This window comes from Lepidochelys kempii, chromosome 2 (assembly GCF_965140265.1).
Source record: "Lepidochelys kempii isolate rLepKem1 chromosome 2, rLepKem1.hap2, whole genome shotgun sequence".
In the NCBI taxonomy this organism is placed as follows: Eukaryota; Metazoa; Chordata; order Testudines; family Cheloniidae; genus Lepidochelys; species Lepidochelys kempii.
The window spans coordinates 24,728,469-24,742,492 of NC_133257.1; the positions used below are offsets into that span (position 1 = coordinate 24,728,469).

Consider the following 14,024-nt stretch of genomic DNA (forward strand, 5'->3'; position numbering starts at 1 on the left):
CTTACAATGTATTTTTCATATCAGCCATTTCTTTGGCATTCAAATGGACTTATTTTAGGAAACATTCTTAGCCAGTGATCTCACAACCTAATTTCAGTCATTAACGTAGGAGTATTTTTTTTTTAAAACAAAAAAAAAATCCGACTTCTTGAAATAAGCCCTCTTTTTTGTGTGTGAGGATACAGTATATATTTTATAGGTAGGCACTGGATGGTTTCAGCCATTCATCCTGTGTTAAATACTTCACAATCAGCAACTTTAATTTATTAGACCATCTGGCAAAGTCTGGAACTCTCAGGATAAAAGTGACTGGATTTTGGAGGAAATGTTGAGCCTGAGCATCTGTCTTTTACTTTTTTTGGCAAGTGCACAAATTCAAAATAAAATAGTTTTTATGACTTGTTAGATGGGCACTCCCATGTACTTATCATCAGAGGACACTCTATGGACACACTAGGTTCACATATATTAACTTGTGTGCATGGAGTACTTTGATTATGGTAAGCCATAATTTTAATATTTGCTTGACTAAACTGTAAATATACGCTCAAGTTGTGAACTACAATACGTAAATTAACTCATAATATGAAACATTACCAATACTCTCATTGTATTGCCTCAAAGTTATCCTCTAACTTGTGTATTAGAAGGATTTATGTGTGGGAGGGGCAGAAGGGAGAGTTGTTCCATGATGGCTGATGGCAGTGTTTGAAGAATATGGAGCAAGAATATAACTAGCACAGTGATTATATACTGCAGCTGTTAATAACATACATGGAGCAAAGAGTCCTGATGAGTCTCCTCATTATGAGGGAGGCTTGAGTCTATATTACTATTCTAAGAGAATTAATGTTATAGTGGGGTTATTAATAGGGGGGCTTCACTCTGGAGACAGGATTAGTTTACCTTGCAGTGAAATTGAAATACATTCTATATAATGTGTGTGTAATGGTTGAGTTTATCAAACTGATTTAAGGGGTTTAGACACATCTATTAACTTTAATGGGCAATGTGTCTAAAACCCCTAGACTGCTGTCACAATCACAGTCTATGTACATAATATACTTGTACATAATATACACAACTAAGCATTTTTGACATCCTGAATCTTTAATTCATAACGCTCTAGTTAACCTGTTAGGAAAAACATTTCAATGTTATTTTAGGATCATCCCAAGTAGACCTTAGCCAATGATAGAATATTATCTACTGCCACTCACTCAAAAGAGCTTACTGATTCAGTGTGGGACGTAATTTTGAGTACATTTAGTTAATGGGCCATTCTCAAACTGATGTAGCTCCCTTAACTTCCGAGGGTGCTATGCTGATTTACATCATCTGCAGAGCTAAAAATGGTGGGCTTGTTATAAGCAAAGTATATGCTGTAAAGCATCGGTAACATCATACTGTATGCGGCTTTAGACCCACTTTTCTAAGTAATAAACCTTTCAGCAACAACAAAATACAACACACATCATTGAACTCTAGTGAATGGTAGAGAGAGACCAACGTCATAGTTTCTGTATATCTGGTTTTGGAGCTTAGATACCAACGTGATAGGCACCTATGACACGTAAATAATTCCCTGTGAATTTTTCAATGTATGTTCTTTGAAGAGGTGGGGAAAGCTCTTTAGAAAGGCAAGTTTGTAGGCTGGGATTTACACTGTGTACTGACATGTACATTTGAGCTGGCTAGTTACATGAGTGGCAGTGCAGACCAGAAAAAATCCCTTTCATGAAAGGAAACCAGTTGAGTGGATTTGAGCTTATTCAGCATTGAATCCAAAGTCTAAAGCTGATGGATAGCACTCTGCCCTGTATCTGACTGACTATACATTTTACTGCTCAACTACTCTTTGTGTAGACAACAGTATATTAATTTCCTACCCTTGCAGTTACAGTAGCATTAATTTCTTTCTAACTCAAATATTAGAGACTGTGGCTTTAAGTAGATCTCTTGCATTCACTAAATCCTGCCCAAATCTCATACAAATAGAGAGATCCTCCTGCAAAATATTTCTACAGAATTCTCATTAGTTTATTTTTGCTGCTGTTTCCTCTGGTGATGCTAGTAGCAAACTTACTTCAGTTCAATACACTTAATGAGATTCTCTGGATTTCATAATGAAGTTAAAAATGTTTAAGTACTACTTAGAAAATGTTCAAGTGTTAGCATTAAGAATGTTTGTATTTTCCATGTTGTTACAATGAAAGATGCAGCTGGCCATCTTCAAAATGTTAAAACAAGTACTAATGTGTGAAAATACTTTTGTAGCCTACCAACTACATACAAACATTTTCGGACACATTTTTAGAGCACTCAGGGTCAGTATGCATTCTAAATTGGTTAGTCTCTAAGGTGCCACTAGTACTCCCATTCTAAAGTTGTTTGTTAGGACCTAATCCCTATAGGGATTTTGCCTGATTAAGGACTGCAGAATTGGAATCACTATTGCCCAGCATTTAAAAAAATTGGTATAACTGTCCTTTGACATCTTAATGTTATGCTGTACCTATTTGCGTAGTTGGGAAAGTTAGTATTCAATACCTTCTCCTGTTAATTTGTCTGGAAGAAAAAAAAATTATTTGGGCTAGTCTGTGTGAGGCAGACTTGAGTGTTTTCTGGCAAGGAATTACTATGTATGAATGTGCATACATCCTGCCATGAAATGCAGTTAGTCAATTATTCTATGCTATTCCACCATTCTTCCGTAAAATGCAGGAAGTTCCAGTGAGAAATTTACTGTGCACCCTCTTCAATCCCGCACTTCATAGCTTACCTGGAGCTAATTGCAGGAGAATGGTAAGAATTAGAGGGCAAAGAAATGACAATGCAGAAATTAAAGTTCAGAATTTAAACATACGTGGTTATCTTACTGGAAAGAGCACTGGGAGATGAACAGGGATGTCCTTACTCCTGTGCATAAATGCTCTGGTAAATTGGGGACTAATTTGGGGCCAGAGGTTTTTGAGACTACAGCAAAAAATATACAACTTTGTTGTGGACTAAATGCCGATGAGTCACCTCCCTTTATATTGATGAGCAAAGAGGACGCACCATGGGGCACAAGCAGAGACTGATGGTCCTTAGCTGGATGAGAATGAACACACGCTGGCCTTTTTCAGGGGAACAGTAACCATGGTGTCAGCTGCTTCATCTTTGCCATGCAATCTCTTAGCCCAACACACAGGCATTTAAGCAGCATAAGCACAGACAAAACATATTCCAAAGCGATCAGTCGTGGATAAGAATTAAAAATTGGAGTAATTATTAAATTAGAATGTTTTTACAGTGCCTAGCGCAATGGCGCCCGGGGCTATGATTAAGCACTACTGCAATACAAATCTTGTTTCTGAGAGGTTTGTAAGTAGCCTTGGACATTAGTCCCTATGTGTATTCCACTGTGGGTACCCACGGAGCTGGAGAATTTTTGAAAGCAGTGTCCACTGGTCCACAAATGAGTTCTTCCTAACCTCATGCCTCAAAAAAGTAGATAAAGGCCAGGACGGACCAACTGCCTCACCTCCTGAGTACTGCTTGTCAGTCACCCACAGTGGAATACACATAGGGACCAGCACTCAAAGAGGAGAAGATTAACTGGAGGTTCTTTGAGATGTGTGGTCCCTCTCTGCATTCCACTCCCTGCTCTCCATCCTATCTGCTTTGGCTCATCTTCTGCTTCGTGGTAGAGAAAGGAGTGGAGAGTGGTCAGTCTTCCCCACCCTTGCTCTCCTTGTGCCCCCAACCAAGGAGATAAAGGGCACCAGCAGACACAGCTTTCAGAATTCCCGACTCTGGGCACATGGAGCACATGACTACCCACAGGTAAGGACCACACATCTTGAAGAACCTCCAATTACTATAAGGTATGCAACTTCCTCTTTTTTAAATCCTACAAGAGGTTTTATCATTAAGATTAACATAACTGTTGCTTACTCTGGTCAGAACTCTGATTTGAGTTATATTTGCCTTTTTTACATTTATGTGCATTATTATAGATTAAAGTATAGTAGTATGTGAATTGATTTGTGTCTTGAGTGGTTGCACTGTGCCATGATTAGCTGACCAAGTTGTTTTGCAGTTACAGATTCCAGTCCTTTGCTACTAGTTTGGTACCCATATGCAATATCCAGTGTCCACGTGCTGTATATTTCACATTCTGTTGTCTTATTCATATTTCATCTTACACTAGTAGTTTTCAAGTAATAAATACAAATTTAATTTCAACTGTGTGCATTTTGTAGAGCAAAACAAACAAGTGTCCCATACTACTTCTTTTGTCATTATGATACTATAATGAAGGCAAAAATAATAGGTCCTTAAGTGTTGTATTGAGAAAGTGTCTATATTCTGCCTTTACACGCTGCCATCTGAAGTTTAGTCCAAATATTTGGAGCTAAAATCAACAAAATGGAATGTTTACTTATAAAAGTGTGCAACTTTTATTTGCATACAAAACAATTGAAATAGGTTCACAATAAATTATCAGCATGTTCCCATATAACTTTGTGTATTTTGAATACTGTGAAAAAAATTCCATTAACATAAGACTTCTTTGTGAAGGGATGTAACAGCCAGGTATAAGGAAACCTAGTGAATATGCAGTGTCTTCAGTGGTGAATTAAGTAAGGTTACTCTGTTAAGAAAACAATTTATCAAAATATTAATGGAACAAATCATATGGAGAAACATGGACAGCAAAATACTACTGAATTAACTTTTCTGAATTGTCTTAATTAAACCAGCTATTGTGATGCCTTTTTTTTTTTAGATACAGTTTGAATAATGTGTCAAACAGTACACAAGAGTCTCAAAGGTCTATAAATGAGCTTTTAATCTTCTAGCACCAACCCACTAAAATACTAATAGTTTCTGGCATGCAACATTATTACCATTATTTGTTCTTTTGAGGTGGCTGTGTACAATTTTTTTCCCTTTAACATATGAGCCTGTAACCATTTTCCATGATGATAATTTAGGCAACTGGACACAAGCCTAAATATATATGCACATAAATTTTCCCTTTTAACAGTTCCTTAAGTGTTTTTTTTAATTGCCCTCTTACGTATTAGAGTGTTCACACTTCTTTTTGATATTTGCCTTCTGAAACGACTAATTCCAGGAGATCTCACTTCAATGGCTTCCATCTCTTCCTGAACAGGAGTAAACTCTGGTTGAGCAAGATGAGGTTCTGGATAGGAGGACTGGGGATATTGGGCTGGTTGGGGGTAGGACCCAGGAACTATATACTGCTGTTGCTCACCATCATAAAGTTCCTCTGGGTCATAGATTTGGTAGGAGTTATGTGGCAATTGCACTACGGGGATGTCTTGATCAGTTGCATCACCGTATCCACCTTGACCCACCACCAGCGAGAGTATTTATATGGTTAGCACAAAAGGAGGGGAGCAGAAAATTAAAGTAATAATTAGGAAATTTGAATATTTCATCTCTTTAAATACAATACATTTAATTCACAAAAAGAAACTGAAAACATTTAACACAATAAGCAGGAGAGATTGGAAACAAACCTACCACTCGACAGCCAAGTTAGTTGGAAATCATCACCAAAAATTACACCATTGTGCTTATTATATATTAAAGCAATTTGTCTGCTTTATCAGATTCCAATTATGTCCTAGAATCTATCATTAATGGACAGAAAAGGTCAGGCAAATTTTAATTTTAACAGGACAAGGAAGCTAAGTGCATATACAGCAGTAACACCAAGTCTGTTAGTGGCGGTCAATATTGTTGATGTAAAGTATAGGGCAGCTCAGTATCATTTCTGACCTTCAGCCAAATGAAAGGAAAAATGCAACCAGAATGAACCTTTCACCTTCTGGAGTGGAAGCCATTGTAAGGGATTGGGCCTTAAAATAGGAAATGAACAATAGAGGGTGGGGGTAGAGAGGAGAAAAGGATGGGAAGAGACGAACAACAAAAACATACAGATTAGTAAAACATACAAACTAAGCTGTCTCATGTATTACATTTGTAGTGACTAATAGCTTACTAAAACAGAAAATTAAAATTAAAGTCCAGTATCATGACTGTGTCATAATTCCTGTTAATTTCCTTCCATTGCCTCTATATATTATAATGGAAAATATTACAATACAGGATCCCTAAATTTTACAGGAGGGATTTTAGAAAAGATCCTGTTTTCTGGATTGTTTCATTGGTTATTGATGAGCACGTGCGTCCTTCTTTCAGGTTACAGTAGTTTTTGTTTAGTAGAGTTCATGCTTTCATGCTATATAGAAGCACATGAATGAGGAAATTGGGTAATATGTTTCAAAGACTACAAGACTCCACTGTCACAAACATTAGAAAATGGAGACTCAACAAATAAAACATTCAGTTGACAGGTAGTGGATGCATACAATCGGACAGTGCCACAAACACACACATGACAATACTGATACGCTTCATTCATGGTATAGGCCTTCTGGATTTGATGTGAATTTTCTTGTTTCTTACTCTGTTACACTCTTCTCTTAGTGTAAATCCATAAATTAGAACAGAAATAGACCCATAGCTTTTCAAGGGGTATCACATTTTAATGCAAGGTTTTATCAAAGGCCTCCATCTTACTTTGGCTGTTGGTAAAGGCACTACACTTCCTTCTCATCCCACCCCTTCTACAAAGCTGACTCCTAAAGGCTGGATAAAGACTATTTACACTGAAGAAATGTACTCACCTCCCACATCATACCCAGCACAAGAAGAAGGATCACAGTAACCAGGTGGGCCAGAAGGACCCTGTGGACCAGGAACACCTGTATGACCAGCTGGGCCTCGTTGGCCTGGAGATCCTGGTGGCCCTGGGCTGCCAGTTCGACTTTCACCAGAAGGTCCTGCATAAAGTACATGCATGAAACAAATAACTATCATCCTCAGTAAAAGCACTGCCTTTAGAACATCCTGGCAGCACTGGAAGCACCTGCTAGGATACCATGGCTCCGAGAGTGCTGTAAATACCCAGGAAGACAGCTTAACTAAAGAGGAAGGGATTCCTGGGAACTCCTTAAAACTCCCCCAGCAAACTGGGAAGAGTTTTGGGTGATTACCCTACTGCTGCTAAGCCTCACATCCTCTCTGGATACTGCTAAGTCATCCCTACCACAGAGAGTTTTTTTATCCTGAAAGTTTATTATAATACTTCTGATAAGCAAATCTTTTGCAGTCAAGGCTCAGCAGATTGCACCAAGTGTCAGGTAACTATTCGGGGAGGTTAGTCACACCTGGAATACTCTGCCTTTCTAGCAATATATTCAGTGGGGGAAATCCTGGCTCTACTGAAGTCAAATCTGTTTTTTCCATTGATGTCTATTGGGCCAGGATTTCACCCTGTATATTTTATCGTGAACTAAGTATAAACCTTTCCAGCAGTCATAAATGTTTCAATAAGAAACCAAATATAGCCACTCCTGGTCATCAATCCCTTATTCCACAAAAGCACATGTCCTTTGGACAAGTGGTTTATTGTAGGCAAAGGGAGAATATGTGTGTGACTGACACAGTGTCATCATGTTATGCTGGGTTGTGATGTCATGACACAAGCATTGTGACACTGAGGTGCCCAACGTAGATTTGGGACACTAAGGGTCCTGCTGCCTAAGCCTGCAAGGTGCTAGACAGACCCCTGAGAATCTCAACTGGCCTGCAAATACTAGGATGGGTTACAGCTGTGTGTTAACCCTAAGAGCTCTGGAGAACGATAACTTTACCTGCAGGCCCTGGTGGGCCTCTGGGCCCTTGTGTTCCAACACCTGGGTTGCCTCTTTCTCCTTTCTCGCCTGGTAAACCTATTGAAATATTAAGAATCAGAACAACAGCTTTAACATGGGTCTTTATAAACTGGCTGCTTGTCTCAGTCATCTTTCCACAGACTGGTGTTTGGTATTGAAAGTGGGGGATCCTAGCTCTCCTTCCTGCTACAGACAGTCTACCAAAGGGGGGTCACAACTTTCCTAGGCCTGCTGCCAGTATGGCACCAGCAGGGTAGAAAGAGAGGAAGCATAGGCCACACTGCCCCGGAGGATCAGCAGAGAAGGTGCAGCAGGGGGCCAGCAAAGGTGGCTTTGCGCCTCGCTACTTCCAGTCTGCTCCAATGCAGCCTCTGGAATAAATTAAGAGCAAGCCCCAGCTAGCCACAGCTGTCTCTGTAGTGCGCTGCAGCCCAGAACAGCCAGGCCATTTTGTGCTTCACCAACTCCCTGCCCCTAAAGCAGGGCCTGTGCTGGTCCTATACCACCCTTGCACTGGCAGGAATCCTCAGAGGGCCACTGCAGCCCCTTTAAGAGCAATGGAAAGAAGGCACAGAATCTGGTCCCAAGAACAGGTAATAAGGCCCAGTCTGAGGTCGCCAGTTCCATGCAGCTCTGATGTCCCTCCTGCCACAGCAGGTGAGTTAGGTACCTCCACGCCCACCCTTTCCAACATGGCTGAACTGCCCTGAAAACATCAACTCAGTATCTGATCTATGTCACAGGAGACCACATAGCAAGTAGGCTAGAAAAAGCCCTACATTAATATCTCCTGAACTACACCTAGAGCATCCTTTCATACACTTGCTATAAAGTAGCTATCCCAACATAAGAAAATACCCTAAGAACCGCCATACTAGGTCCAAATAATGGTCCAACTAGCTCAGTAGCCTGCGGTTTAAAAAAGTTATAGCTATGCACTGACAGAATGCCCTGACTGTTTGTATCAAGGTATTATTCCTAATGAAAAACTGGTTTCCTGCCAGACCAGCTGAAATGGTCTGTCTGTTGAAATATAAATTGAGTATTGGCTCATTCACAATCACCCTTCTGAGCTGAAGTCAGATGGAAGGTGGTGAGATGTAACAGGAGGAGACTAGCAGGGGGAAAAGAGCTTTCTCTGGGCTCGGGGGTGCGCTGCCTTCAAAGATATATTGGGCTATACCTGGGGGACAGGGACAGCACCCTGTTATCCTGCACTTGAGGATGTAATTGGGCAGTGTGATTACATTAATGAAAATGGGATTCCCAACCTGTCCTGGTTGGAAACACAGCAAGAAAGCTTTAGGGGCGAGATAGGGTGACCACCTTTACTGGAAGGAAATAGGGGAAAGCACATGAAAAATAAGGGACAGTGCTTTACTTTAAGGGACATTTTAAGGAAACACCATTTCCCTTCACATATCATGTATTTTGCTCTCAAGTGTATGTTTTTACTCCCCTCGAGTATACAATGCAATTACCATAAACTGCCATTTAATGTTTAAAATGGTCAAGGAGCATCCCTTAAAATTAGCTTGGGTGGTCACCCTACTGAGAAACTATGTCAGACAAGAATTTTAGACTGTTTAAAGAAAATGAATTGTAGACTCTAAGAAGCATGTTATACCTCTTGTTTTATATGTCATTATTTTTGTTTCTATTATCCTTACTTGCAAAAAGAAAGGGAGGACTTGTGGCACCTTAGAGACTAACAAATTTATTTGAGCATAAGCTTTCGTGAGCTTATGCTCAAATAAATTTGTTAGTCTCTAAGGTGCCACAAGTCCTCCTTTTCTTTTTGCGGATACAGACTAACACGGCTGCTACTCTGAAACCTAACCTTACTCGGTAGCTCTTAAATCTTAATCTTTGACAACATATGGTTGTTTCACTATAAATATATCTTTGTCGTGTTGTGTTTTAAAAGAGCTAATCCTGAGTTGTACCAATTAAGCTATGGTTATTCCCTTGGGAACAGGGAATCTGGTAAATTAGTGTGTCCAGTGACAGGGGCTGGATACTACAGGGGGATGCTTTCAGAGGGGGTCAGGGTTTGGGGCGCACCTCTTATTTATCTGCAAGGCAAAGGAGGGGCTGGCAGAGATCTGAGGATGTTGTTTTGGTGGCTAACAGACTGGTGGTGTCAGGGACCTCACAACTAGTTATTCACAAACGAGTCTCTCTCTCAGGCAGGTTAGTAACAGGGTGTCTTTCAGTCCTGAGCACCCCGAGATAGTGTCACACGCTTCTCATGGAGTTAGGCACCAAAATCCTTTCTATAAAATAAATAATAAATGAGGATCCAGCAGCCCCCCCCCCCCTTACAACTGTTAGCCCAGTGGTTGGAGCACTCACACACAAGTTCAAATCCCCCCTCTACCAGATGTGGGGCAGAGATTTGAACCCAAGTCTCATCTCAGAGATTGGAACCCAAGACACTGGGCTATAGGAGTACCCTGGGAAAGGTCTCTCTCAATCTCTCCTGTTGAAACTTTCCACTACCCATACCATCATTTTGTGCAAGGCCTTATGCTTGATAGGTGGGACACTGCCTAGTTTGAGGATCCCCCTGGGGCTTAGGCACTCGGGCATCAGGACCAAGGTAGCTGTGCATGTGCCCAGCAGTAGAAATTTGGGCACCTTAGGGATTTTACCAGCAGAAATGTACGCACCTAGGGAATGTAAGGCACCAGCTGAGCAGGGATTAGTTTGAAATTTTGGATTATGTGCCTAAATCCCTTTGCAGATTTAAGTCTTTATGTCTCACCCATGAATTTATGGAAGTCAAAATCTTTTAAAAACTCACTACCATTAAAAATGAAATGCTTCTTTTTAGCTGTGCGCAGCAATTAAATTCAGTGCCTGTGGCCGCCTCGCCACTTGATGGCTGTAATGCAGTGCCGTTTCTTCTACATCTGGGGGTAACATTAGACTAAGGCCTGTGTCAGAACGTGTTAAACGTGTTACCAAATGTTCCTTTTATCATTTGAGAAATATTACCAGAGTACACCCCAATCCCTGCAGCCCTGACCTGGAGATTGGAATTCACGCCTCTATAACAGCTAGACTTGATTACTGTAATTCTTCATTTCCTGAATTGCCTGCCAAAATGTATCTGCAAACTATCATAGCAACTCAACAGCCAGGATTCTGACCACTTAGCATGCAACTCCTACTCCAGAGTCCTCACACTGGCTTCCAGGATGATGTCATGTTCATCTTTGAAGTCTTGCTCTTATCATGACCAACAGCTGGGTTCTGTTTTGCTTATTTGATATTTTTCCCTCAGCTTACTAAGCTCCTTAGAACAGGCGTTAGCATTTATCCCATTGTTTAAAGTCACAAATGGCCAGGGTAAAATTTTCAAAAGTGCCTAAGTCCCATTCTTAGAGTAACTTAGGTCCTAGAATCCCCAATCCTACTGCAAGGCAATGGGACTTAAGCTCCTAAGTCACTCAGGCACTTTTGAAAATTTTACCCCAGTGTTCTTTCTTCTGCACTTCTTTGCAAAGCAATATTTTGCCTGCTGGTCTCAGGGCTCCTGAAGTTCTATCCCTTTCATACATCTGAGCTGAAGACTTCTCTTTGAAATCTAGCATTTGCTTACTATGTAACCTTCAATTTCTTTGTGAAATGCTATGAGACACCTTGTGTGAATGGTTTTATTGTATGGTATATGTGGGAAGTAGTCCCAGATTGATACAACCCACATGTTAATTCCTGTGGGAGCCTGCCTCAGAAGCATGCTAAACAATACTTACGTGATCAGGGGATGAATTCCTCCTGCTTTTAAAAATGAATTCCTTGTGCCAAATTTTAGCTCTGGATTCCAAATGCAAAATATTTTCTAGGTATTACTGAGACAGTTGATGTGCCATGGTAGCTGCAAAAAAAGGGGACTAAACCCTCCATTGCACTCTGTTAGCTTTGTTGTGGGTACTACAGCAAGGCAAATGCATTGAAAGTGCCACGGTAGTACATGAGAGAGACAAGGTGAGTGAGTCAATATCTTTTATTGGACCAACTTCCATTGGTAAGAGAGACAAGCTTTCAAGATTACACAGAGCTCTTCTTCAGGTCCGGGAAAGTGTCACAGGTAAATACAAGGTGGAACAGACTGTTTAGCAGAGGTAGTTAACATACTTTCTCAGAGATCATTCACGGTGAAGTGGCTCATTAACTCTGCAGTCATAATTTTCACATTCAACAACAAACACTTTGTCCAAACATGAGAACAGCCATAGGTACTTGGATGCTTCCCTAGTATGCCAACCTCATCATGGGCCACACTGAGGAAGAATTTCTGGACGAACACACCATGAAACCAATGATATATCAACGATATTTTTATTCTCTGGACTGATGACCTAAAATCCCTCAGATTTCCATCTCAACTTCAAGAACCACCACCCAGCTATCAAACTCTGTCTAGAACGCTCCTGCACCAGCATCAACTTCCTGGACACCACAATTGACTTCAACAATAGAACCCTCCAGACAACTATGCACAAGAAACCCACAGATCACCACGTTTACCTTTACAGATCCAGTAACAACCCCAAACACACCAAGAAATCTGTTATCTACAGCCAGGCACTCAGATACCACAGAATATGCTCCAAGGAAAAAATACAGGATACATACCTTAACTACTATAAAAACTCCATGGCCCACTTGTGCCACAACACCTGTTTTTCTGCATATAAAAGCCAGGGCCAGTGTTAAGAGGTAGCAAGCAGGACAATTACCCGGGGTCCTCCCCACAGTGGACACCGCAAAGCTAAGTTGCTCAGGCTTCGGCTTTTGCCCTGGGTGGTGGGGCTTAGGGCCCCAGACTGCAGGCCTGCACAGCGGGACATTGACTTTCTGTGCTGGGCCATAGCGAATCTAATGCTGGCCATGCTTAGCAGATCCCCTGAAACCTGCCCCCAGTCCCCTACAGGGCTCCGGACCCCTGGTTGGGAACCACTGCCTTAACACACTTAAAAGTACCTTTATCAAACAAGGACTCCCCACTAGAGAAGTAGATTGCATCATGGAATGGGCCACACAAATACCTCAAGAAAACCAGCTTCAATACAGAAAAAAAAAACCAACCCTCCAACCCAGGGGTGGGCAAACTATGGCCCGCGGGCTGGATCCGGCCCCTCAGGGCTTTGGATCCGGCCAGTGGGATTGCCCCCTGTGGAGCCACAGGTCCCGTGCCGCTCTCAGAAGCAGCCGGCACCAAGTCCCTGAGGCCCCGGGGCGTGGGGGCAGGCAGAGGGCTCCGTGCGTTGCCCTTGCCTCCAGGCACCGCACCTTGCAGCTCCCAGGGACGTGGTTTCAGCTGCTTCCCGGAGTGGCGCGGCATGGTGCCAGGGCAGGCAGGCAGGCAGGCAAGGAGCCTGCCCTGGCCCCAGTGCATGCCACTGCCACCCCAGAGCCGCTTTAGGTAAGCGGCGCCAGGCCAGAGCCCGAACCCCTCCTGGACCCCGCCCCCCAACTCCCTGCCCTAAGCCCCCTGCTGCACCTTGCACCCCTCCTGCACCCCTGCCATGAGCCCCCTCCTGCATGCTGCACCCCTCCTGCACCCCAACCCCCTTCCCTGAGCCCCCTCATACACCCCGCACACCTCCTCTGCCCCAATCCCTTGCCCTGAGCCCATTCCTGCACACCACACCCCCCCACACACCTCACATTCCCTTCCACACCCCAACCCCCTGCCCCAGCCCTGCATACAATTTCCCCACCCAGATGCAGCCCTCAGCCCAAAAAGTTTGCCCACCCCTGCTCCAACCTCACCCACTAACGGCGAGCAGCGATTGATCCAGCGGGGATCGATTTATTGCGTCTAGTCTAGATGGGATAAATCGACCCCCGAGCGCTCTCCCGTCGATTTCTGTACTCCACCACCGCGAGAGGTGCAGGCAGAGTCAACGGGGGAGCAGCAGCAGTCGACGCACTGTAGTGAAGACACTACGGTGAGTAGGTCTAAGTACTCGACTTCAGCTACGTTATTCACATAGCTGAAGTTGCGTAACTTAGATTGAAACCCCCACCTAGTGTAGACCAGGGCTTAGTTATCACCTACCACCCCAAACTGGAACCCATACAGGGTGTCATCAAACAATTACAACCCATACTTGATGGGGACCACATCCTGAAAGAAATATTTCCTGAACCCCCACTTCTGGCCTTCAAACAACCTCCCAGCCTCTCAAAGCTCATCATTAGAAGCAAGCTCCCCACAGCAAGCTCCTCCCTGGGCTCACCAACTCCAAGTCT

At 42.6% G+C, this 14,024-nt stretch overlaps 1 protein-coding gene across 4 annotated transcripts in view; it reads right to left on the reverse strand.

Annotated features, from left to right (window-relative positions):
* Positions 1-4,441: 4,441 nt before the first annotated feature.
* The window catches only part of COL14A1 (collagen type XIV alpha 1 chain), a 175,469-nt gene continuing 165,886 nt past the window's right edge, over positions 4,442-14,024 (reverse strand). For 3 of the 4 annotated variants that reach the window (XM_073330233.1, XM_073330232.1, XM_073330231.1), the window contains exons 46-48: positions 7,737-7,814; positions 6,708-6,863; positions 4,442-5,359 (exon numbers count right to left, since the gene is read on the reverse strand). In XM_073330233.1, coding sequence (XP_073186334.1) covers positions 5,040-5,359; positions 6,708-6,863; positions 7,737-7,814 — 554 coding nt within the window. In that variant the 3' untranslated portion in view covers positions 4,442-5,039. Of the gene's footprint in view, positions 5,877-6,707; positions 6,864-7,736; positions 7,815-14,024 lie in introns of all 4 variants that reach the window. The other variant, XM_073330234.1, reaches the window with a different exon arrangement.